Raw genomic sequence first — 23433 nt, 5'->3', positions numbered from 1 at the left:
AAGACTCCATCTGAAAATAATAATAATGATAATAATAATAATAATAATAATAATAAAATTACTAAGATTTGGCATTATCAGAGCTTTTGGGGGGAAAAGGTATGGATGTGATTTTTTTTTTTTTTTTAAACCATCAGGCCCTGTGAAATGGTTGTCTTTTAAAAATGTCTTTTTACAAAATTGTAATAAAAATCCCTCAAACCATAGAGTATCCTTTAATTCATCTCACGTATTTCATTTCAAGACAGTCAAAGAAGTGCCCTATTAGAGGCTTAACAAAAGTGCTACAAGATTATGAAGTCATGTCAGTCAAGGATTTCCATAGGCTTCATGGAGGCAATTGATTTGAGCCTTGCAGGAGGAGTGGATTTGTGTGTGCTAGAAGGGAGAGGACACCTGAAGCTAAGGAAACAATAAGATGAGCCAAAGACCATGTAATGTACAAGGGAAAAATTTAGTGGGAAATGAGGCTCCAGACTTGGTCAGCCAAATGCAGCACATCTAGGAACACCATGCTAGGGCGTTGATGGGTGGGATTCTGTAGGCACTGGAACGTTTTAGATAAAGGGAATGACATCCATTCTAGTTACAGGGGAACTATGGAAGAATTTGGGTGTATCTCAAGATTCTTGGGTCACTAGATAACCTTAAAACTTTCTCCTTTGTGTGTTTTTTAATGAGTTTTTAGTTTTTCTATGGTATAGAGAACTTGCTTTTCAAAGTGTAAATGTTAGATAATTTACCCCTTTTTAAAAAAATTTTCTTGGAGACAGTGTGTCTCTCACTGTTGCCCAGGCTGTGCAGTGGCATTATCACAGTTTACTACAGCCTCTACCTTCAGTTGATCCACCTATCTCAGCCTTAGTAGCTGAGACCATAGGCACATGCCACCATGCCCGGCTAATTTTTAAATTTTTAGTATTTTTTTTTTAACGGAGTCTCACTCTGTCACCCAGGCTGGAGTGCAGTAGCAGCAACCTCAGTTCACTGCAACCTCTGCCTCCCAGGCTTAAGCCATCCTCCCCGCTCAGCCTCCTGAGTAACTGGGACTACAGATGTGTGCCACCATGCTTGGCTAAATTTTGTATTTTTATTTTTAGTAAAGACAGGGTTTCACCATGTTGGCCAGCCTCATCTCGAACTCCTGGCCTCATGTGATCCACCTGCCTCAGCCTCCCAAAGTGCTGGGATTACAGTTTGTTTGTTTATAGTAGAGAGAGAGTTATGCCATGTTGGCCAGGCTGGTCTCAAACTTCTGGCCTCATGTAATCTGCCTGCCTCAGCCTCCCAAAGTGCTGGGATTTCAGGCTTGAGCCACCATGCCCAGCCCCAGCTAATTTTTGTATTTTTTTGTATTGATTGATTGATTGGTAGAGATGGGATTTCACCATATTGCCCAGGCTGGACTTGAACTCCTGGGCTCGAGCAATCTGCCTGCCTTGGCCTCCCCAGGTGCTGGGATTACAGGCGTGAACCACCATGCCTGGCCAATAGTTTGACTTTTCATTGTAAAGAAAAATACCTTTTGTCAAGAGAACTAAAAAAAAAAAAAAATTGTGAGTAAGATGGCTTCCTTGTATCGAAGCTTGAATGTGGTCACTTTGTTGTTGCTGTAACTTATAAATGAACTTGAGTCTTGAGTGTTAGTGGGCATTTCCCATTACTGATAAGGAGGTACAACAAAGCCTTCAATGGAAGAACCAGCAACTATAAGACTAAAGTCATTTTTTGGATGGATTTTTGGCTGCTTGCTATAGTTGGCTTAGGAGAAAAAGTAGAAAGCTGGGGTATGAGGATGATATGTTTCCTTTGGCAAATGTTTGACGTGGAAATAACCATGAGCCAAGGAGTCAGAGGACGTAGCTTATAGCTCTGCTGCCTGCAGCTTTTAATTACACAATTCAGGGGATAGCTCGTTAACCTCAGTCATTTTTTTTTTGTTGTTGTTAAAATATATATATATATATATATATATAAATTGTCTACCTTACATGGAGTTTATGAGACTCAAATGATTTAAGTGTGAGAAATACTAGATTTTGCTTCTTTTTTAAAAATCTGCCTCCTTCCTAAAAGTCTGGCCTATGTTTATGTTGGTTAAAGGTTGGCTAAAGGCACTGTGATTCACCAAGGTGTTCGAGTGAGAAGTCTGAAGTCTACCTTGAGTACTCTATTTTCTTCATCTCTAATATATAATTGGCCTCAAATTCAACCAGTTTTACTTTTTTACTCACAATTCTGCTCCATCTGCTCGGTATTGTAACATGGGGTCCTTGTCATCTGTCACCTTGACCTTTACAGGAGTCTACTAACCGGAACCACCCCCATCTTCAGTCTCACCCTCTTAAAAAACACTCTCATAGCACTTACTTGCCAGATACTGTTCTAAGCACTTTATAAATTCCAATTCATTTAATCTATCTAATCCAGTCACCTTCCATAATACCACCTAGTTATCGCCCTTAAATCTGATTATTTTTCTTATCCACTTAAAGTCTTTCCCTCGCTCCCTCGCCTAAGCATTCCACGCTCCTCTCTGACTGCCCTGTCTTCGCACCCTGTAGTCTAGTGACATTGGCTCTTGTACTGCTTTGGACAAGCCGTGCAGTCTTACATGTCTGTGACTTGTATGTCGTATCCCGGGTGCTGGGAGAACTATCCACCTGGTAAATGCCACGTTTTGGTTCAGGGTTGTATATGATGTAACTTTTCCAACTGAAGCACTAGTTGCTCCGTTATTTCTATCTTGCTTATAGTTATCTGTGCAGAGTTTGTCTTCCCTCCCTAGACTATGAAGTTCTTGGTATGGAGAGCTGTATTTTGTTCTTTATTCATATGGTGCCCAGCAGGAGTTGTGAATACATGCTTGGTAACTGATATCAGTGAGGGAACTTTGTTTTCCTCTTAAGCTGCTGCTCTTAACTGTGACATTCATATTGGTACGAAACAATGTGAGAACCATTATACCATTCATATCACTTTGATATGAGCTGATACTAATACTATAGCACTTAAGGCCCAGAACTTACAGTACATTTGAAAGGTAGAAAGTGCACTGCCTCTGGCTATAGAAGTATTCACCTCAGTGTTGAGTACAAAATAAAAGTTGATTGCAGGTGTGTATAGCCATAATTAGATTTTTAAAAATCAAAAACAAAACCTGCAAACATTTCCAAAGGGCCTTTGCCAAACTCTACGGAGGCTGACATGCAATTCTTCAAACTTCAAAGATAACACAGTAGCTGTTCCACAATCAGCTGTAGGCAATATGACTCTTTCCTTCTTTGATGGTAACATTTCTATTTATTTTCCCAAGGGAAAGGTACAAACAATCTTGAGGAATAATCTTGTTTACAGCACAGGGAATATAAGGTAATAATGTAATAAGACGTGCTATTGGATGAGCCATATGGGAAATTGGACTTGGCCAGTTACAAGGGAAATTGCTACTGATACAATTCTCTTTGGGTCCAAGAATTGGACTAGTTCATGTAAAGAGAGTAGTGTAATTGTAATAGGATTCTCCAGAGAAACTGAATCAATAGGAGCTATCTATCTGTCATGAGATTCATTATAGGGAATTGGTTCACGTGATTACGGAGGCCAAGAAGTCCCACTATGGGCCATCTGCGAGCTGGAGACCCAGGGAAGCCTCTAGTGTTGGAAGGCCTGAGCGGCGGAGAGCTGATAATATAGGTTGTAGTCTGAGTATAAAGGCCTGAGAACCAAGAGCTCTGAGGGCAGAAAAGAGCAATGTCCCAGTTTAGCAGTCAGGAAGAGATTGAATTCAAACTTTCTCTACCCTTTTGTTCATTAAGGTCCTTGGGCTTTGGATGATACCCACCTACATTGGGGAGGGCCATCCACTTTACTCAGTCCACCACTCAAATGCTCATCTCTTCCAGAAGCACCCTCACAAACACACCCGGAAACGATGTTTAACCAGGTGTCTAGGTATCCTGTGGCCCAGTCAAGTTGACGCATAAAATTAACCATCCCAGGACCTTTTTGCTGTAGAGGGAAATACTGGAAGAACTTGATTCTGATCGAATGAAGAGACTGTGAGTCGACTACACAGATCCCTGTGGGATGTACTGATTTTACTCATGCTTTTAAAGCCAGCAGTGAGTTGCATATGCAGGTTAGGGAGGAGATCAGATTTTCACAGGTTGTTCTCAGTCCTTTGAAAATATTGGTCAGTTAAAACAGTAATGTTCAATGTATGAATCATGATTTCTTAAATCATCCTCCCCTTTGAGCTGGAACTGGAAAAAGAAATCATCTTCATTCAAAATACTGAAATCCTCTGAGTTAATTTGTACCAATGAACAGGATTCTCTTCCCCTCAACACTCATATCCTTAATTGTTATTTATCCTCTAATAAAATACAAGGTAGTTACGGTGAGGATGCTTATAGCCAGTGGACACTGAACTCCTAGTTAGACCATTTGTGATTCTCAAACTGGGTTGCATCCCAGAACCTGTGAATCTGACTGTTGGGGGTGGTGCCAGGCAATGTACATTTTTAACAAGCTTCCCAGGTGACTCTTACAGACATTGAAAATGAAGAGAGACTGGTGGTCTTCACAGCTGACAACTCTTAAAACCTGGTGCAGTAGTTTTCTAAATTTGTTTAGCACTTAGGATGCTTTTTGAAATATTACTAACTTTTGAGTTCTCAAACTTTAGGTCTGAGATGGGACTGGAAAAGTTGCCTTTGTAACAATTTCTCATGTAGTTCTAATACACACATAAGTTTGAGGGTCTGCACTTAGTATAGTATTGAAGAAAGGCAGGGTTTTTCAAATTCTATTGAGGTACAAAATGATTCATAGTCAAATAAATCTGAGAAATGCTAGAAGGTTAAAACATTGTATGTGTGTATTTTTTTATAGCTCTGATTTTTCAGAGCCTAGAGCACACTAGAGTTTTATAGAATACTGTTTTGGGGGACTTAAGGAAAGAAGGCAATTCTTGTCCTCTTTTTTGTTCAAATGCTTGACTAAAAGGGTGATGCTGGATGGACTAGTGTATGCCCTGGCATGCTGGCTGAAGTACTGTGTATTACTGATACTCTGCCTAGGGATTTAACTTGACTCTTCTAGTTATCTATATTGCAGTCAGGTATTGAAGAAAGCCATCTTGATCTCTCTTTTTATTCACTGCTTCCCCCAAACACTACACATTTCTTTGTAGCATTTACCGTAGATAATAAGATGTATGCCTTAGCCAGTGATAGATGGCCCCTGAATTTATTCTGGGAATTGGGTAGAATTTAATTTTTCTATTTCTATGTTGTAAAATCAAGAATTCTGAGAAGCAGAAACCATTGAAGTCTTAAAGATCTGAAGACTAATAGGTATTTTTGAGCTACCAATTTTGTCTAATCCTCATAGTAACCCTGTAAGGCAGGTGTTCTGATCCTCATTACTTACAGATGAGAAAAATAAGGGTGAGGAAGGTGACCTAATTTGGAGCTGAGACCTGAACCTTGGTCTGCTTGAGCCTCCAAATTTATAATTTCTTTTCTCTTCACCATGTTGCCTTCCTTTCAACTGTATTTAAGGTCTATATTAGGGCAGTGGAATGTTGACTGTGGAAAGTACTCCAGGACTGAAGGCAGATACATGTGGTTAATTCTAACTTCATATCCAAATAGCTTTATGTCTTTGGAAAAGTTATGTAGCCTGGGTCTCACTTTTAAAAAGTTATTTATTTTTTGGAGACAGGGTCATGTTCTGTCACCCAGGCTAGAGTGTAGTGGCATGATCATAGCTGATTGTAGCCTCAAAGTCCTGGGTTCACATGTTCTTCCCGCCTCAGCCTCCCAAGTAGCCAGGGCTACAGACATGTACTGATATGCCTGGAAATTTGTTTTATTTAGACAGGGTCTCACTGTGTTGTCCAGGCTGATCTTGAACTCCTAGGCTTGAATAATCCTCCCGCCTCAGCCGCCCAAAGTGCAGGGATTACAGGCTTGAATTACCATGCCTGACCTCACTTTTTCTCCAGTAAGTTTATAGTGCTTTCTAGGCCACCTTATCAGAGTATTAGGAAACACTTGTGAACATGGATTGGGGGGCGGTGTGTGTGTATGTGTATGTGTTTAAGATAAAGCACCGTGTGTAATTGTAAGGGGAGAGAGGAGGTATGACATCCTCATTTTCCCAAAAACTTAGGCAAGTTTTAAATGGTATCATTGAGAGTTACTTCTGCAAGTATTCTAGTTGCTATGGAGTGACTAGCATGTGACAATATTGTGTGACAAGGTGTAGAAACGTCATCTTTTGGGTGACTTGGAGCTGGTGATATTGCAGAATTCAATGATGCGTTGTAGAATTCAGGATCTCTTGTGACAGGGCCCAGAAGCCAATTTGATTATCAACAGAACAGGACTTTTCATACCTCTAGTGAATAAAGGGTAGGGGAGAATTCACACCTTTGCTATTATTGCCACTTAACTTGTACTTTGTTCTTATTTTAAGAGGCTAGGGTAAAGATCTTTTAACTGATTTAAAGTAAGTTTAGTTTTTATTTTATCAGCCCTAGTTCCACTGATAGGAATTCACAGTGTAAAACTAAGACTTTCTAGATGACTTGACTATAGTTGAAGGAGAAATTTTAAAGTGAACTTAAAGAATGATGCCAAAATGCATTCTATTTTCTACAGACTCCGAAGAAAGCCGTGTATCCCCTGAGGGGAAGTTCCAGACTGATAGGTCTGTTTTGGCTTCAGGTATGCTTTTCTAGCTATTGAAGTGATCAGGTTTTTTTTTCCCCTCTCTCTCTCTGTTCTCCCTTTTCCTCCTTCTTTATAAAACCAGATTAATATTATTTATTATATGCCTTAGAAATAAAATTTAAGAATGGAGCTTAAATGGAAACTTCAAGAGCTGATTGATTGGATTGGCTTGCCATTTTTGGAGTCAGCACGTATGCTAAATGGGAGTGAAGTAGTGCCAGGACCTAGGAGAAGCACAGTTAAGCAAATACTCTTGCGCTGTAAACTTTAACGTAGCTGAACTTGGTCACCTGACATATTTTTTTATTTGAGAAGATGAGATGTACATGGGGTTAATATACTAGGGAGGTCAGTGTATTACTTTTCCATGATGAGTTTCATTCTGAAATGTCAGTGTTCTCTGAAAGTCATAAAATGTGAGTGCAAGCTGTTTTCTGGGTTCATCTCTGATAGGCAGCTTCTTGCAGCAGATAGTTGGGAATTGCTTAGTGGTTCACACTGATAGCTTAGGTCAGGAGGCAGAGACTTTCACTAGGGAGATATTGGTGTAGGAGGGACAGTTTGACCCAGGACATCACACCCAGGTCACAGACTCTTGCCATTTTTAGAGTTGAATTTGAGGATGATTCTACTTTATTATTGTACCAGGTGGAGTATTGCTCTTAAGAGTGTATTTGTCCAGCTCAGAGGGTGGTGAAGGGGGGTACTTGGAACACACTCCAGGGGATGGACTGTACTACACTAGAGAAACAACACAGATTGGTTCTGCTAGCAAGTGATGCCTGAATGGTGTCCTTTGCAGAAGTGGACAGGACACAGGACAGACTTTATTTAGGGCTATGCATCATACTTCTTTTTATGATATTTCTTTTTGTAGCATGTAGAAGACCTTCCCGTGGCCCCTTCTCAACCAAAGTTTCTGTGGTAGAAAAAAACCTTATTGTGTAAATCTAATAGCTTAGCAAAAGTTGCAGTGCCTGTTTCACAAAGAGTGTGTTGCATGTAGAATAGATAGAAAGTAAACAGGAAGTAAACAAAAAATTATCAAGGTAGTGAAACAAAGAAACTTTTTTTTTTTCTTTTTTTCCTGAAGGACTTTTACGTCTTTATTGTCTGTACCACGGGTACTAACGTGCATTGTGACTCTGCAGTCGGGGGCTTAGAAGTTAAAGAACTCGATTCCTTGCCAGTCTTACTTTTTCTTAGGATGGAGGTTGTCCTTTAAGCAACCCTGTGTGTATATGTGTGTGTGTGTGTGCGTGTGTGTGTGCGTGTGTGTGTGTGTGTATGTGTATGTGTATGCATGTCGGTATTCCCTTCTCGAAATAAAACATTTGAAGTGAGGGGCTAGATGAATTCTCAAAATCAAAATTATTATTTGAAGCCATGGGTATAGAAGTTTAAATGCTCCCTGGAATTGAAGCTTTGTTGTCGTAGTGTGTGTGTGTGTGTGTGTGTGTGTGTGTGTGTGTGTGGGTGGGTGGGTGTGTGGTGGGGGTCAAAGTTTTGGAATTAAAATGACATGACTATTTAATATTATCTGCAGCAGTGTTTGAATTAGCTGGAATATTGTTCATTTCCACAGAAAGTGGTCACAAATGAGAAACAATATTATTCAGTTTTGTTAGGAAAAACTCAGCAGCTTTTAATTTTGTTAGGCATTGATTATAAACACTGGTCTTAACTAATTCACGCAAATTTCATGCAACTTGTAATTTTTTTTCATAAGGAATAGTTACCTATCTCAAGGTGCAACTTTTTGGAACTTGGTATTATGTGTTTTGGAAAATGGAGAAGTAAAATTCTAATAATGATCTCAAAAGTGTTCTTAGTGCACTCACAATAGCAGTGCTTTAAAATACTCTCATTTGGCTACATTGAAAAATAGCATTTTAAAAGGCATTGAATAGAGACAATTTCTGTAACTTTTTGAATGTTCTTGCTTAAAGAATTGGCCATAAACCTTTAGAATTAAATGTCAAAAGAATTTCAAAATAACTTGTTTTGCCCAAAACAGGAGGAAGAGAACAACAAAAACTTTTATGCCATCATTGTTTGAATGTCATGACCTATAAATGAAAAGAAACAGAAGAAAATCTTGTTTTTAAAAATTGAACGTTAGGCTGGGTGCAGTGGTTTCACGCCTGTAATCTCAGCATTTGGGGAGGCCGAGGTGGGAGAACTGCTTAAATCCAGAAGTTCGAGACTAGCTTGGGCAACATAATGAGCCCCCGTCTCTGCACAAATTTTAAAAATGAGCTGGGTCTCAGCTACTCAGGAGGCTGAAGAGGGAGGATTGCTGTGCCCAGGAGGCTGAGGCTATAGTGAGCTACAGTTCCACCACTGCACTGCAGCCTGGGTGATAGAGCAAGACGCTGTCCCAAAAGAGAAAAAAACAAAATTCAATGTCACTGAAGTTTAAGACAACTGGATACAGCCAGACCTTTTTATATGTGGGTTTCACATTGGCGGATTCCACCAACTGGAAATCGATAATACTTTTAAAAAAAAATGGTTTCATCTATACTGAGGATGTACATATTTTTTTCTTGTCATTCCCTAAACAATGCAGCATAACAATTATCAACATAGCATTTGCATTGTCTAGTTATTAAGAGTAGCGTAGAGACAACTTAAACTATACGGGAGGGTGTATATAGGTTATATTTAAATATTAAGTGCCAGTTTATGTCAGGGACTTAAACATCCGTGGATTTTGGTATTGGTGTGGGAAGGTCCTGGAACCAGTACCCCACAGATACCAAGGGATGACAGTAGTAGTGAAAACAAACAACATAGAACTTTCTGAATCTAAGATACTATTGATTGGGAGATAAGTCAATATCTTAATTTTTTTATATTTTATATTCTACATATTTAAAAGTATATTTTAAAATATTTTCTGGTACTATCAGAAAAGACTATGCCATTCCCCTTGGAGAAAATGAAGGCATTAAATACAAAACCAAAAAAAAAAAAAAAAAAAAAAGGGAAAAAAATGCCAGCAATTAACTATAGCACAGTGCATTTTCTTGGAGTTTCTAGTAATTCTTAAACTTACAGATGTTTACATAAAAATTACTTTGGCATGTTCTCAGTGCTTGTCTACATAAATAATACTTTTGTCTCAGTATCTTTTATAGCGTGATCTTTTTGAAGACCCTGTAAACATCAGTTAAATCAAGATTAAACCAACAGTATAATTTTGCATTGTGCACAGGTAATAAACATCCGATAGCCACCTGGCTGCCGGGGTTCACACTGGTTGATGCATAAGAAAACCATTCTGGCTGGGCACGGTGCCTCATGCCTATAATCCCAGTACTTTGGGAGGCCGAGGTGGGTCGATCACAAGGTCAGGAGATCAAGACCATCCTGGCCAACATGGTGAAACCCTATCGCTAGTGAAAATACAAAAATTAGCCTGGGGTCATGGTGGATACCTGTAATCCCAGCTACTCAGCAGGCTGAGGTAGGAAAATCACTTGAACCCGGGAGGTGGAGGTTGCAGTGAGCCAAGATCACGCCACTGCACTCTGTCTGGCCTTGGTGACAGAGTGAAACTCCATCTTAAAAAAAAAAAAAAAATTCTAATTTTAAGGACTTTAAAATATGAAAAACGTGTGTCTAGGAACTAATGAAATATAATATGAATTTGTATTTACATAGTTTTGCCAAAAACAGCACTTTTGCCTTATCCCTCTTGAAAGTTTCAGGGGAAGAGTTGGGGGAGGACTTTTTTTGTTTCTATTGAGTAGCATCTCTGGCTGATTCTGGCCTCATCCCCTCCCTTCATAGGAAGGCTCATGATCTGGTTCCGAAGGATTCTTTTTGGTGCTTCAAGCTGGTTTGTGCTGCCTGTCACTTTGTCCTCTCCCTTAGACTCTGTCTTTTTTAGTTTGCTTGAAAAATACTTGTCAAGGTGTATTTGTTGACCAAACTTACCCTCTGGGAAGGCCAGCTTTGTCAACAGCTATTTACCTTGTCATCTCTGCTCTAGACAGTGGTGCAGTGGACAAAAAGCGTTGGATTTGGAGTCAGGAGTTCTGTCTCTGGACACCAGTTGTTTTCACGTGAACAATCATTAGGTGGTCTATTGCTGGGAAGTTCTGCAGCTCGCTTTCTTTTCCTTTCTATTTTTTTTTTTTTTTTTTTTTTTTTTGAGACAGAGTCTCGCTGTGTCGCCCAGCTAGAATGCAGTGGCATGATCTCAGTTCAGTGCAGCTCGCTTTCTAAAGTCCTTGTGGCCTAGAGGTAGGTGCTTGTCCAGCTTACTCCACAATTCCTCTGGAGCACTTCAGGGGTCTTTGATGTAACAGGCTGACATGCCCTGAATTCTGCTTGTTTACCTGTGAGCCCTGACAGGGATGCCCAACCCCTCTGCCCCCATTCATCTGTCCGGGGGATTCCTTTTTAAAATTTACTCTAACAGTCTGCTGGGAGGTTCTGACTGTCACTAACATAAGATAATAAATGTAAAGGCCTCGTCACACTTTAGAAAGCCAGAAAATGCAATGTTTTTCTTCCCATCTGATTTTAAAGACTCTTCATTCTTTCTTTCCTTTTTTGGGGGTGGTGGGGGAGAGGACATTGTTCACTAAATTTGCTGTCTATTGGGTCTCTTTAATTCTCATCTTATTTGCAGAGCAGGTTGTCCTGTCTTGTGCCCAATAACTGAATCTGTTCCAGCTTATGTCACTGAACTTTTTACCTCCAAAGTGCCATGATTTCAGTCTTAAAATACCAAACACTTTCAGGTCGAGTTAGAAGGCAGATAACGTCTAATTCACATTAAAGAACACGGGGCTCACCCTCCTCGCCTTACAGGTAGCTTGGTTTTAGGAGGTGCTAGTGTGAAATCAAATGGCAAAGTAAGGTCATGTATAGCTCCCTAAAAATGTGGTAACTATTTTAGAATGTGATAAATGAAGAGAAGGAAAAACTAGTTTAAAAGTAATGCCTAAGGCGCATGCAAAGCTTCGAAACTGACAATGATACTTTTCTTTCAAAAAGCTGATGTAGGCTGGACGCAGTGGCTCACGTCTGTAATCCAAGCATTTTGGGAGGCCGAGGTGGGTGGATCACCAGAGGTCAGGAGTTCGAGACCAGACTGGCCAACATGGCAAAACCCCTTCTCTACTAAAAAAAATGAGTGAGGCGTGGTGGCGGGTACCTGTAGTCCCAGCTGTGCTAGGGAGGCTGAGGTGGGAGAATCGCTTGAACCCAGGAGGCGGAGTTTGCAGTGAGCAGAGATCATGCCACTGCACTCAAGCCTGGGTAACAGAGTGAGACTCAGTCTCAAAAAAATCAAAAACAGAAACGAAAAACCTAATGCATATCATCTATTTAGTAATCATGGCTTTCGTTTTCTTAGGTTAGATATTAAGAGCTGAAGACCTTCCCCTCTTCATCCCTGCATTCTGTCCACTTTGATTTTGCCACTTTTTCACTTTGCTCCCCATTTGGGAACAATAAGGGATAACCATTAAAAGATGTGCAACCTAAAGAGAGTTCATTGGCAAATGATTTCCACTGATCAGAGTCTCTAGATTCCATAATATGGTAATTGCTTACAATACAACTCAGAAACTCTCAGCTTTGTATACAGATTCATGAAAGAAAGCATTTGAATTATTGCTTTTGGGCATCTTCCACTCAAGTTGATAGCTGCATTGAGACGAGTACACAGTCATTAGACTTTTCCTTTAAGCTTCCTACAGTTTGATTTAGGACAGTTGTACTGAGCATATGTTAAATCCCAGCCATTGTCCAAGGTGCTGTGGTACAAATTTCATTAAGATAAGGATTCAGCCTTAGAAAAAATCACAGACTAGCCCTTGGGGCACAGTGCTGGGGAGAGGATACTCTGAATCCATGACCTACAGGATGAATTAGGTGATTGATGGAGTCTGGACCCTTGGATGATGTGATGGTCATGGAGAGGTACTGCAGAATTAGAGGAGGAACTGAGAAACAGCGCACGAACTTCGGAAGCTAACTTGTGTCTAAAGTATATGTGTGATACTAATAACCGTTTGTAAATTGTACCTTCTCCGATCGTGGATGTTGGAGAATTGGCAGTTAATTTTGAAGCTTCCGAGTGATTGACTACTTTGAAATTGCAAGTGAATTCAGGCCTTCCTCTGGGACCTCTTTAACTCCTCTTCCCCTTGCTCACTCCTCTCCAGCCATGGAGGCTCCTCTGAGCTGTCCCTGAAACTTACCAAACGCCTTCCTGCCCAGGCCTCCATTTGTTTGAAATGATCTGAAGATACCTTGCAAAGCCATATCCTCACTTACTTCTATTTTCTACTCACATGGTACTTTCTGAGTGCCGTGAATAAAATAGCAACCTCTCCTTCCCCTCTTGCATATCTGGTTATATTTGTCTCCGAGGCACTTAAGAATGTCACTGTCTGAATGTAAACGCCATGAAAGCAAGGACTTTTGTCTGTTGATGCTTTATTACACCTAGTAGTTACCTGGAACAGTGTGTGAGTCGTAACATATTCAGATATTTGTGGGAGGGTGAAAGGTAGGAACAGAGGGAAAACTTTTCATCTATTTTATTGTTTCTCTCTCTTATTAGAAGGTAAAAGTCCACAAGGGCAAGGCTGTACCCCTAGCACTTAGAAATGTGCTGGCACGTAGTCGGTGTTTTAATGAATAATTGGAGAGAAAATTTGTGCAGGTTTGGTTGTGTATACTTAATTATGCAACCATACTAAACACATATAATCATACAGATGTCCTCTAAAAGGTAGAAGTGTTTGTTCCTGTATACACCGAAGTTATGCGTGCAGTATAACCTATAGTAATATAGCGTAGAAAACCACATAGCATGTTAGTTAAGAGCCTGAACGCACAACTGCAACCGCCCGTGCTGAACTCCAGTCCCAGCTTTACCTCATACTGGCAGGATGGTCATGGGAAAGTTATTTAACTGTACCATACCTCAGTTTCCTTTTCTGTAAGATGGGAATGATGGAAGTACCTATCATAGGGTCAAGGGCATTAACTGAGTTAATATAAAGTGCTTAACATAGTGTATGAAGCAGAGTAAACATTCGGGAATTCTTCATAAAAATAAGTTAAGACAAAATATTTATTGATATTATTACTAATTCATTCATATTGAGTAGTAAAGAGTAGAAAAGTCCCCTCTTAATCCCATAGCCACAGATGAAGATGACTCCTTGGATCTGTCTTCAGAGGAGCTGGAATATTTTAAAGAGATGAAAGCAGGAAGTGACAGAGATAGCAGTGTATTTCCTAAGGGAAGGGTCTTACTGCTTGTATTCTTGGCAGGGTGCTAATTTTTTTCCTTTTTAAAATTGCACACAAAATTAAGTGAATCCAAGAAACCTTCCCTAAATCGCATAGAGCAGCTTTCAGTGTAGTTGTAGCAGGTAGCACTTAGGGGAAAACTCAGTGTAGAGAGGATATGTTGTCAGGCTGCTGTTGTAGAAACTGCTTGTAGTGTGCATGAAAATAAAGCAGAAGGTATGTGCAAGGTGTGACTGTACGACCATGTCTTCAGTGAGTGTGTCAGCAGGAGAGGGACACTGCAGAACAGATACGCAGTTCCAAGCACGCCAGAGAGAAACACAGCAATGCGTGTGCTATAGGACAGTGGAAAAGGTGTCGTAAGAATTTGAAGAAAGGGGCTGGGCGCAGTGGCTCCCTCTTGTGATCCCAGCACTTTGGGAGGCCGAGGGGGACGGATCACTTGAAGCCAGGAGTTCGAGACCAACCTGGCCAACATGGTGAAACTCTATCTCTACTAAAAATACAAAAAAATCAGCCAGGCATGGTGGTGCGCACCTGTAATCTCAGCTACTCGAGAGTCTGAGGCAGGAGGATTGCTTGAACCCTGGAGGTGGGATTGCAGTGAGCCGAGATCACGCCACTGCACTCCAGCCTGGGTGACACAGCGAGACTCTATCCCCCCCGCCCCCACTCCCCCCCAAAAAAGGAATTTGAAGAAAGGGTAGAATGTACCCATAGAGATGGTAAAATTTGGACATAACATAACCAATAACTGTAGAAAATATTTGTTCAGCCTCTTGTATCCCAGAAGATGGAAGAGTTAGAAGAGAAAAGGGAGTGGGAGCAATGGGAGGCCAGAACTTCTGTCATGTCCCCTGGCTAAATTGTAGCATTTATTACCTAATCAACAAAGGAGAGTATTGGATCAAATTAAATTCATATTTGTAAGTATATTTTACCTGTGTGCTAGACAGGAAGCGAGTATTCTAAGGACTAGTGGTGTAGTTACCCAACTCTTTAACATAAACACTAAACAAACTGTTTAAGATATGAAAATTGTAGTTCTTATCCACATACGGAGTGTCTACTTCTTATCTGTTGCCAGTTAAGTTAGTCAGAGGTCCTGCATTCCTTCCCTGACCAGTCCCGGACCACCTTCTGCCGGCTACTTCGTATCTTTTTTTGCTGCCCAGCTTCCGATGTCTACTGTATGTACACTGATACTAATTCAACCTGACAAAAATGCGGACAGAAGAGAATGTCCAATGGCATCTTAAGAACACTCCAGAAAAATGAGTTGGTCAGACTGTGAGTCATTCTTCCTTTCTTGTCCACCGGAATTGGGGCTCACTGATCCTACTTTGCACAAAGAAGCATCTGTGCAAATAATGAGTGTACACATGTGTTTGCATCATTTTTAAAACTTTTATTTCTAAAGTTGGACATCCAGTAAGTTTCTTTGCAAATTATTCGTTTGAAATGGTTATAATATGGGTTTATTAACCTTTACTTGATAATATTGCACATATCACATTCTCATGTGAGAGCTATCCAAGAGCAGCACCTTAGTATAGGAAAAAACAAAACAAAACAACTAAAACGACAGAAAGTGAAAACCCACATCATGCCCCTAGAAATGTTTGAACCCCTTCATGGGTGAAAAGTACAGTTGTTATGTTGGAAGGCAGTGCCTCAGGAGCGAATGCAGACTCCACACTAATACAGTGAGTTTGGGTCAGTTTCCATGGCACTGCCTTGCACGTGGGTGCCCTCTGCTGGAATACTGAAGGCAAGACTGAGAAAAAGGAGTGAGACTTGAAAGGTATGCTGTGGGTGGGGCTGGGGGCAGAATCTTTATGTGATGCTTTACTAAAATTTTTTATTGGTGAAGCCTGAATTTTGTCTTCTGTGCTGAACAGAGAAATAGCTGTTAGGAGTTATAATAATGAGGTTTTGTGTGTTTCCTTTATAAAGAGTCTTAAATCATCAGAGGCTGTCCCTTCCAGGGAATGTATTCTATGTAAATGTTGAAAACAGGTTCATTTGAGGCATTTGTCCTGAAGTATTCCTACCGGGCACTAACTAACATTTGTATGGAGATTTATATTTAATAAATTGCTGTCATGTATTATCTCATGTCATCATCATAACCTTAATGATGCTGGTGGCGGTGGTGACGAAGACGGATCTGGTGATAGGAGCAGACGTTTATTGTTCACCGTGTGCCAGACATCTTACATGCCAAGCATCGTACATGAATCTTCTCATCTGATCTTCATAACGGCTTGTGAATATGATACTATTATGTGTTTTATAGCTAAAAACCTTAAGGTTTACAGAGAATAATGACCTTACCTACCTAACGTCCCACAGCTGGTGACCACAGGAGCCAGTGTTTGAACTTGGGCGGTCTGACTGGAGTTCTCCAGCAGATGAGTGCTTTTGGCATCTTCTAAATTAATAATCATTACTTGCTGGCAAACTGAACACTCGCAGGTAGACTTTCCTTAACGAATGAAGAGAGACCCCCGGATTCTTCTGCTGTAGTCGAATTCAAATGAATACCCTGCTATTAGACGTATTTCTTTGGCACACTTCGGTGCTTTTTGGTCATGCTGAGCAAACTCTAGCCTCTCCCAGCTGATTCCCTTCACCAACATAAGGGTGACTACTTCACCTCTACTGAATTCTTGCAGATAGGGGATGGTTGCTGTTGCTACCAGACAGCTCTGCCTGCTTAACCTGTGGGCACCTTATACCTACTGTTCCTTTGAACCAAACTCCTGGTCTTCCACAAGTGCTTGTTTCTTTCCAAGTGCACACACTGTTACCCATTCCCTCTTCTTCCTCTGGTGTTCATTCTCTTGTTTGGTGGCATCACCTTCCACCAGGATTAGTCTTGCACCCACCCTCTGAACATAGCTCCATGCACTTCTTAAGCCACTCACCCTGTTTTTCCATTTTAACTTCTAAATAGCTTTCAGAGCAGGCTTTTCCTTCATATTCACACAGACTCGCAATTTGGTTTCTCGTCTCTTGACCGTACTATTCGGATACCTTTTGTAGCTGGTTTTTCTGTCTTCAGATTTGTCTCCCTGCAGTTTTCCCTCCACAGTACAAGCAAAACTGATCTTACCAAAACCCAGGCCAGATTATTATTCCCCTCTTTAGATCTGTAGTGACTTCCCGTGTGTTAGATGGGTAACTCAAAGCTCTGGCAGTGCATCAAGATCATCTTGGTCCTTAAACAGAAGAATGCCAGGGCCCACTGCAGGCCAGCGACCAAGAATTCCCTGCAGTGCACCCTGGCACGTGTCTTTGCTGAAATCTCCACATGTCCTCACATCCTACTTGGATAGCTAATGGATATCTCAAGGTGAACACATCAAAAATCTAACTTCTTTTCCTCACAACCTGTGCTAACTTTGGTCTTTCGTATCTTGGTCGATGGTAACCCCACCCCTGAAGTTGCTCAGGCCTAAAACTTAACTACTTTTCCTCTCAGCCTCCCAAAGGACAAGTCGGCAGGTCCTTCCGGGGACCTACAGCCCCTGCTCCCACCCAAGCTAGCTCCTCCCTGACACATGCAGTACCCCTTGATTGGTCACCCCGCTTGCATTCCTCCAGTCTATTTTCAAAGCAATACTTAGAGTGACCCTTTAAAAATATAAATTAATCTTAGATCTTCACTCAGAACCCTTCAATATTAACCATTTCACTAGGAGCAAAAACCCCAGTCTCCACAGTGGCCCACAAGGCCTTTGAACCACAAAGTCATTCCCAAACTCTGCAGAGGTGTCCTAGGGCATTGCAGTGAGCTCACAGGTATTTCTTAGGATATCTAAAATTTCAAGGGAAACACAGCTCTTCTCATCATCTGTCAAACACCATGTGAATGACAAGTTCAGTGTCAACATCAGATTGTGCTATATTCCTTTTGATGACATAGCTTTCAGCTGGATTTTCACCAGTCATTGTGATAAATATTAAGTGCTATGAGAAAATGAGTGGCAGTGTCCAGTCTGATCAGAGATTTAGGAAGTCATATGGCCCAGAGGTACACACATCCATTAGTAAGCGATCATGGTTATTTAATAATAAAAATAATATTTCTTTCCATTTATATGTATTTTTTCAAATGACTAAATTGTTGGGTCCAAACTTAATAAGTATTTGTACACTATTATTCTGTTACTAAATGGAATATATTTCCTTTGGCCTTGGAGTGTGCCGGGCTTGGTGGTGGGCGCCTGTAGTCCCAGCTACTGGGGAGGCTGAGGCAGGAGAATGGCGTGAACCCGGGAGGCGGAGCTTGCAGTGAGCTGAGATCACACCACTGCACTCCAGCCTGGGTGACAGAGCGAGACTCCGTCTCAAAAAAAAAAAAAAAAAAAAAAAACTTACACATTAAAGACTCTGAATCGAGAAAATGTGGGAACCTCCACCCCACAAGCCCATGGCTCTGTGGGTATTGTCTGTTCACTGCCTCTGCCCCAGCCACGCTGGCTTTCTTGCTTGCTCTCACACATCTAACATACTCCAGCCTCTGGGCCTGGAATGCTGTTATTTTATCACAGGGCCAAGGCTAATCTCCTTTACGTCTTCCTCCACTCGTGTCTTCTCCATGAGGCCTCCCATGACCACTTTGTAGAAAAATGTTTCCACCTTCATCCCCAATTTAGGGTTCCTCTTCCCTATTTGCTCTATTTTTTTTTCTAGAGCAAACGTCATCTTCTAATATGTAGAGTTTACTTATTATAAGTATTTATTTTTAGCTCCCCTCCCCACCCAGGGTAGTTTTTAATTGTGTTTTGCTTACTGTAGTCTACCAAGCACCTAAAATATCTGGTACGTTATGGGGAAATAAATACGTATTCATTGAATCAATGAAGACAGACATACCAGGAGATGACTGTCAGGAGCAAAATGGATAGTAGTAAAGCTTATAAAAGTAGTATAGCATTGGAGTCTCACTGACCATGTCCAGCTCCTTGCCTCAGTTTTCCCGTCTGTAAAATGGCTTAAACTATTGCCTGTTTCATAAGACTGACAATTCAATCCCTAGAAAGCAGCCCAGAGTCTGCCACATAGTAACTGTCTAACCATTATTAACCCATTAGGTTTACGGCACCACGGCAGGTGCTATGGCTGTTCTGAATAACTTCTCATTTACGTTTCTTTGAGAATTAGATGATGTGCCCTCTCCACAATGCCTAGGAAATAAATGCCATAGATAATGATGGCCAAAATGATTTTCCTTTCCCTTTTCAGAGACAATTTATGATTTGGGGTTTTACTTATTTTTTGCTTATGGTATACTTAGTCTTTTAGCCCTGAAAGCTGCGCGTTTGTGCTGACCCTCTTGTCTGCTGGTTCCAGTCCTCTGTGTTTCCGTGCATTAGCATGAAGAATGGCAAAGGGGTCATGTTGTTCCCAGTGGTCCTTTTATTCCACTTGCAACTGAAGTCATTTCTTCTCCTTGAGATTCTTCTAATTTGCCTTTGCCTAACTTACGTATAAAAGTCAACTTGACTAGGTGGCTGTTGTTGTTTTCTACGTACAACCCTCGGGGTATACTTTATAAATACAGGGTGGTGCAGGGAGCTTTGACACCTTAGCCTAACTTGTTTTTTGGTCCTAGTTTTATTACCACAATTACGTAAAAATTTAAAGAATTTTTAAATTTAAATTCAAAGTATACTATTGCCTGTATGAAATGGGCAATAGTATACTATTTATTAAAGTTCTGGGGAAAACTGACAGTAAAACAGTATACTATTGAGTATATTGTTTTATACAGTCAATAGTATACTACTGATGTCAGTTATATTCCAGAACTTTCCAGGATTAGCTACAGTAAGTAAATTGGAAAATTAGTGCCACATACCATTACTGATAGCATAGCATGGAAGACAGTGGAAGAAGTAGACATGGCAGATGGCTGTGTTCTTGCATTCTCTTAGCAGGTGGCTGTTGAGTACCTTCAGCTGCCCCTTGTGTTGAGGATTCAAACTGGAATTCAAGACAGTGGTAGGTGAAAGTGATGAGATTTTTAAAAGGTAGCGCTAAGAGTTCACAGAATTTGGAATGGTGGCGTTGAGGGTAGTGAGAGTGGCAAAGGGAGGTCGGGTGCGGTGGCTCACGCCTGTAATCCCAGCATTTTGGGAGGCCGAGGCTGGTGGATCACCTGAGGTCAGGAGTTCAAGACCTGTCTGGCCAACATGGTGAAACCCCGTCTCTACGAAAATACAAAAATTAGCCGGATATGGTGGCAGATGCCTGTAATCCCAGCTATTCGGGAGATTGAGGCTGGGAGAATTGCTTGAATCTGGGAGGTGGAGGTTGCAGTGAGCTGAGACCGCGCCAGTGCACTCTAGCCTGGGTGATAGAATGAGACTCTGTCTCAAAATAAAAAAGAAGAGTGGCAAAGGGAACAACATACGTAAAAGGCATGGGAGGCCAGCTTGTATTTGTGTGGCTCAAGTAGGAGGGAAATAGTAGAGGACAAGTTGAAAAAAGAAATTGGGGTCAGCTTGGGAAGGGCCTTAGGACATGCTGCAGAATATGGTTCTTGTGTAGGATTTGTGTAAAGTGGCCACATTATCACATTTGTGGTGGTACCATGCAAGTCAAGAGAGAAGGATGAAAACACAGAAGAGGGTGTTTTTTTGTTTATTTTTTTGTATTTAGAGGACATTAGAGAAGAATCAGTAGATTATAGGCAACAAAGTCTTGATAAAACTGTAGAAAAATAGCAGGAAAAAATCACAGAAACAAGTGAAAAAATCGAGAAGGATTCTGATTGTGAATAAGCTACCAGTTGACAATCATGGAACACCATTATTGAAATTCTTTAAAGTTTAGAAAAAAAACATTTCAGGAAGTTTTGCTAGATAAAATATAAGATGTCGGCCAGGCGCAGGTGGCTCAAGCCTGTAATCCCAGCACTTTGGGAGGCCGAGACGGGTGGATCACGAGGTCAGGAGATCGAGACCATCCTGGCTAACACGGTGAAACCCCATCTTTACTAAAAAATACAAAAAAAAAAAAACTAGCCGGGCGAGGTGGCGGGCACCTGTAGTCCCAGCTACTGGGAGGCTGAGGCAGGAGAATGGCGTAAACCCGGGAGGTGGAGCTTGCAGTGAGCTGAGATCTGGCCACTGCACTCCAGCCTGGGCGACAGAGCGAGACTCCGTCTCAAAAAAATATATATATAAGATGCCTAGTTAAACTTGAATTTCAGATAAACAATGAATAATATTTTAGTATAAGTATGTTCCGTGCAGTATTTGGGACGTACTTATAGTAGACACTGGTTTTTGATGTGAAATTCAAATTTAATTGGGTACCCTATTTTTATTTGGAAAATCTGCCAATCTTAGTATGATTCAAAAGGTTGTGAGAAGGCCTGGTGATCAGACTCAATGATCTGGTCCTTCATTTGATGATGGAGTGTTTTGATGAGAGAATATTATCATGTTCACTTGGAGGTCAGAAGTAAAGGCCCCAGGGAAGCATTTTCTGGAACACAGGGAGAAGCTTTTGGGAAGTCTCTTACACATTCAAGTGACTGGTAGGGATTTATCTATTTACAGTCTTACTAGGTTGTAAAGTGATTTGATCAAGAAAAATAGAGAAAATAATACTGAACTGTAGAAAAGAGAAAATCCAAACTGTAGAAAGCATCTAATGCTCAGCAGACTAGAGCTGCCATGTCTTGTGTATTCAAGGAAACAAAATGGGATGTTATCCCCTCTGAGAGGGATCACTGAGTCGGCTTTATCAAGTATGAGCGAGACTGGGCTCACTGCTTCTTATGTTCTTGATAGACAGTGGCCCTTGTGTTCTGGCTCCTGTTTTTATTAGAACTGCAAAAACATTACAAAAACCCCAACAATGAACACTCAGCTGAGAATGTGAGGTCATAGCAGTGTGACCTCACAGGGAGTCAGGTTCTTGGAAGGCTGTGAGGCTCGGCAAACACTGAGCTTGGGAGCTGAAGAAGACTGGACGGGGCTTCAGAGAGGAAGGATGGTCGAGGCCCACCCCAGGGGTTGTGATGGGCTCTTGTTGGTGTCTGTATGGTTGCTGGTAAGTTTGTATTGCCATCATATTGTCATGCTTTCTGATTTAAAAGGAGCAATTTTGGTTCTTGTTCAAATAATCTCCTAAGTTGTGAAAAGGATAGAATGAAGCCATTTGGGACCGAGATATTTATCCTTTGTTCTTTATTTTCTCCTTTTATTGAAGCCTTTTTGAAGAAGATCCAGAAAGTCTGACACACACAGATATTGCAATTATATCGTTTTGGTGAATGTGAAGAAAATTAGGTGAAATCACCTGGACTGGGCAGCACAGTAGAAAAGGGGCAAATATGGAGGATGAGTGAAATGAGGAATGGAATGATTTTGAGCAGTAAATTTTTAAAATGTGTTATTATTAGAATGAGAACTTGTATTTGAACAAAATTGGGCCAGTATTATATATGTGGTATAAGTGCATTGTTTGCACAGAATGATTAAATAAATGCCAAGAATTTTCCCTGGGAAGTGAGCAGTAAGTAGTGGTTTAATTAAGAAGAAAATCCTTTCTTTGACATTTGTTTTTACTACATGATAGGAAAAGTACGCATGGAAACACAACTCCAAGGGTTTTGTTTTGTGTGTAATTATAAAAAGTACTTGTTTGTAATTGACATGGTTCTTGGAATAAATATTTTACATTTCTTTCACTTGTATGGGAAAACACAAAGTAACCATGAATCATAGATTATACTGTCGATAATGATTATTCAATTTCCTGATGGGATAGATTTCACAAAACTGAATGGTAGTGTTAAGTCTCTTTTTAAAAAATTTTTTTACGTCATAGTTGGGGGGATCTCACTGTGTTGTCCAGACTGGTCTCAAACTGCTGGGCTAAATCGGTCCTCCTGCCTTGGCTTCCCACTGTGCAGGGATTACAGGTTTGAGCCAGCACACCCGGCCATGTAATGTTAAGTCTGTAATGGAAGGTGTGGGATGAAAACAAATCATGCATTTAAAAATGCATTTTCATGGAGATTTTATCGTAATGAAGCAGTTTAATTTAACTGGTGGGTGTGTCTATAGGGAAACTGTTCAGGGTGTTGAGGGTTACCATACATCTTAGTTTTCCTGGGTCAGTTCCAGTGATTGTCTGCTGTTCTGCCGTTGATACTGACTGTGGTTTGGTATTTGACTTAGAGTTTTAGTAAGTGAACTATTACCATTACTAGCCATGGTGAAATAAGTCGGCATGGGTTTGGTAGACCTAACTTTGTATTCCCAGCTTCTCCCATGGTGTCATCTGGGAATGTGTCATTGACGATTTTACACAGTTGACTTTAAAAGACTCTCTCTCTTTTCCCTATTCTTAGAGCTTCATTTCAAGGGCAGGATGT

The 23433-nt window shown here is 40.8% G+C and overlaps 1 protein-coding gene across 2 annotated transcripts in view; it reads left to right on the top strand.

Annotated features, from left to right (window-relative positions):
- Positions 1-23433, top strand: part of PSD3 (pleckstrin and Sec7 domain containing 3) — a 492789-nt gene that overhangs the window by 183691 nt on the left and 285665 nt on the right. Inside the window, exon 1 of one of the 2 annotated variants that reach the window (XM_030937734.1) lies at positions 22000-22103. The exons of the other annotated variant lie outside the window; for it this stretch is intronic. Coding sequence (XP_030793594.1) covers positions 22072-22103 — 32 coding nt within the window. The 5' untranslated portion in view covers positions 22000-22071. Of the gene's footprint in view, positions 1-21999; positions 22104-23433 lie in introns of those variants that run through there. 2 annotated transcript variants of the gene reach the window in all.

Source organism: Rhinopithecus roxellana, chromosome 9, assembly GCF_007565055.1.
Source record: "Rhinopithecus roxellana isolate Shanxi Qingling chromosome 9, ASM756505v1, whole genome shotgun sequence".
Taxonomy (NCBI): domain Eukaryota; kingdom Metazoa; phylum Chordata; class Mammalia; order Primates; family Cercopithecidae; genus Rhinopithecus; species Rhinopithecus roxellana.
The sequence above is the reverse complement of the archived record's forward strand: the minus strand, read 5'-3'. Positions and strand labels throughout refer to the sequence as shown.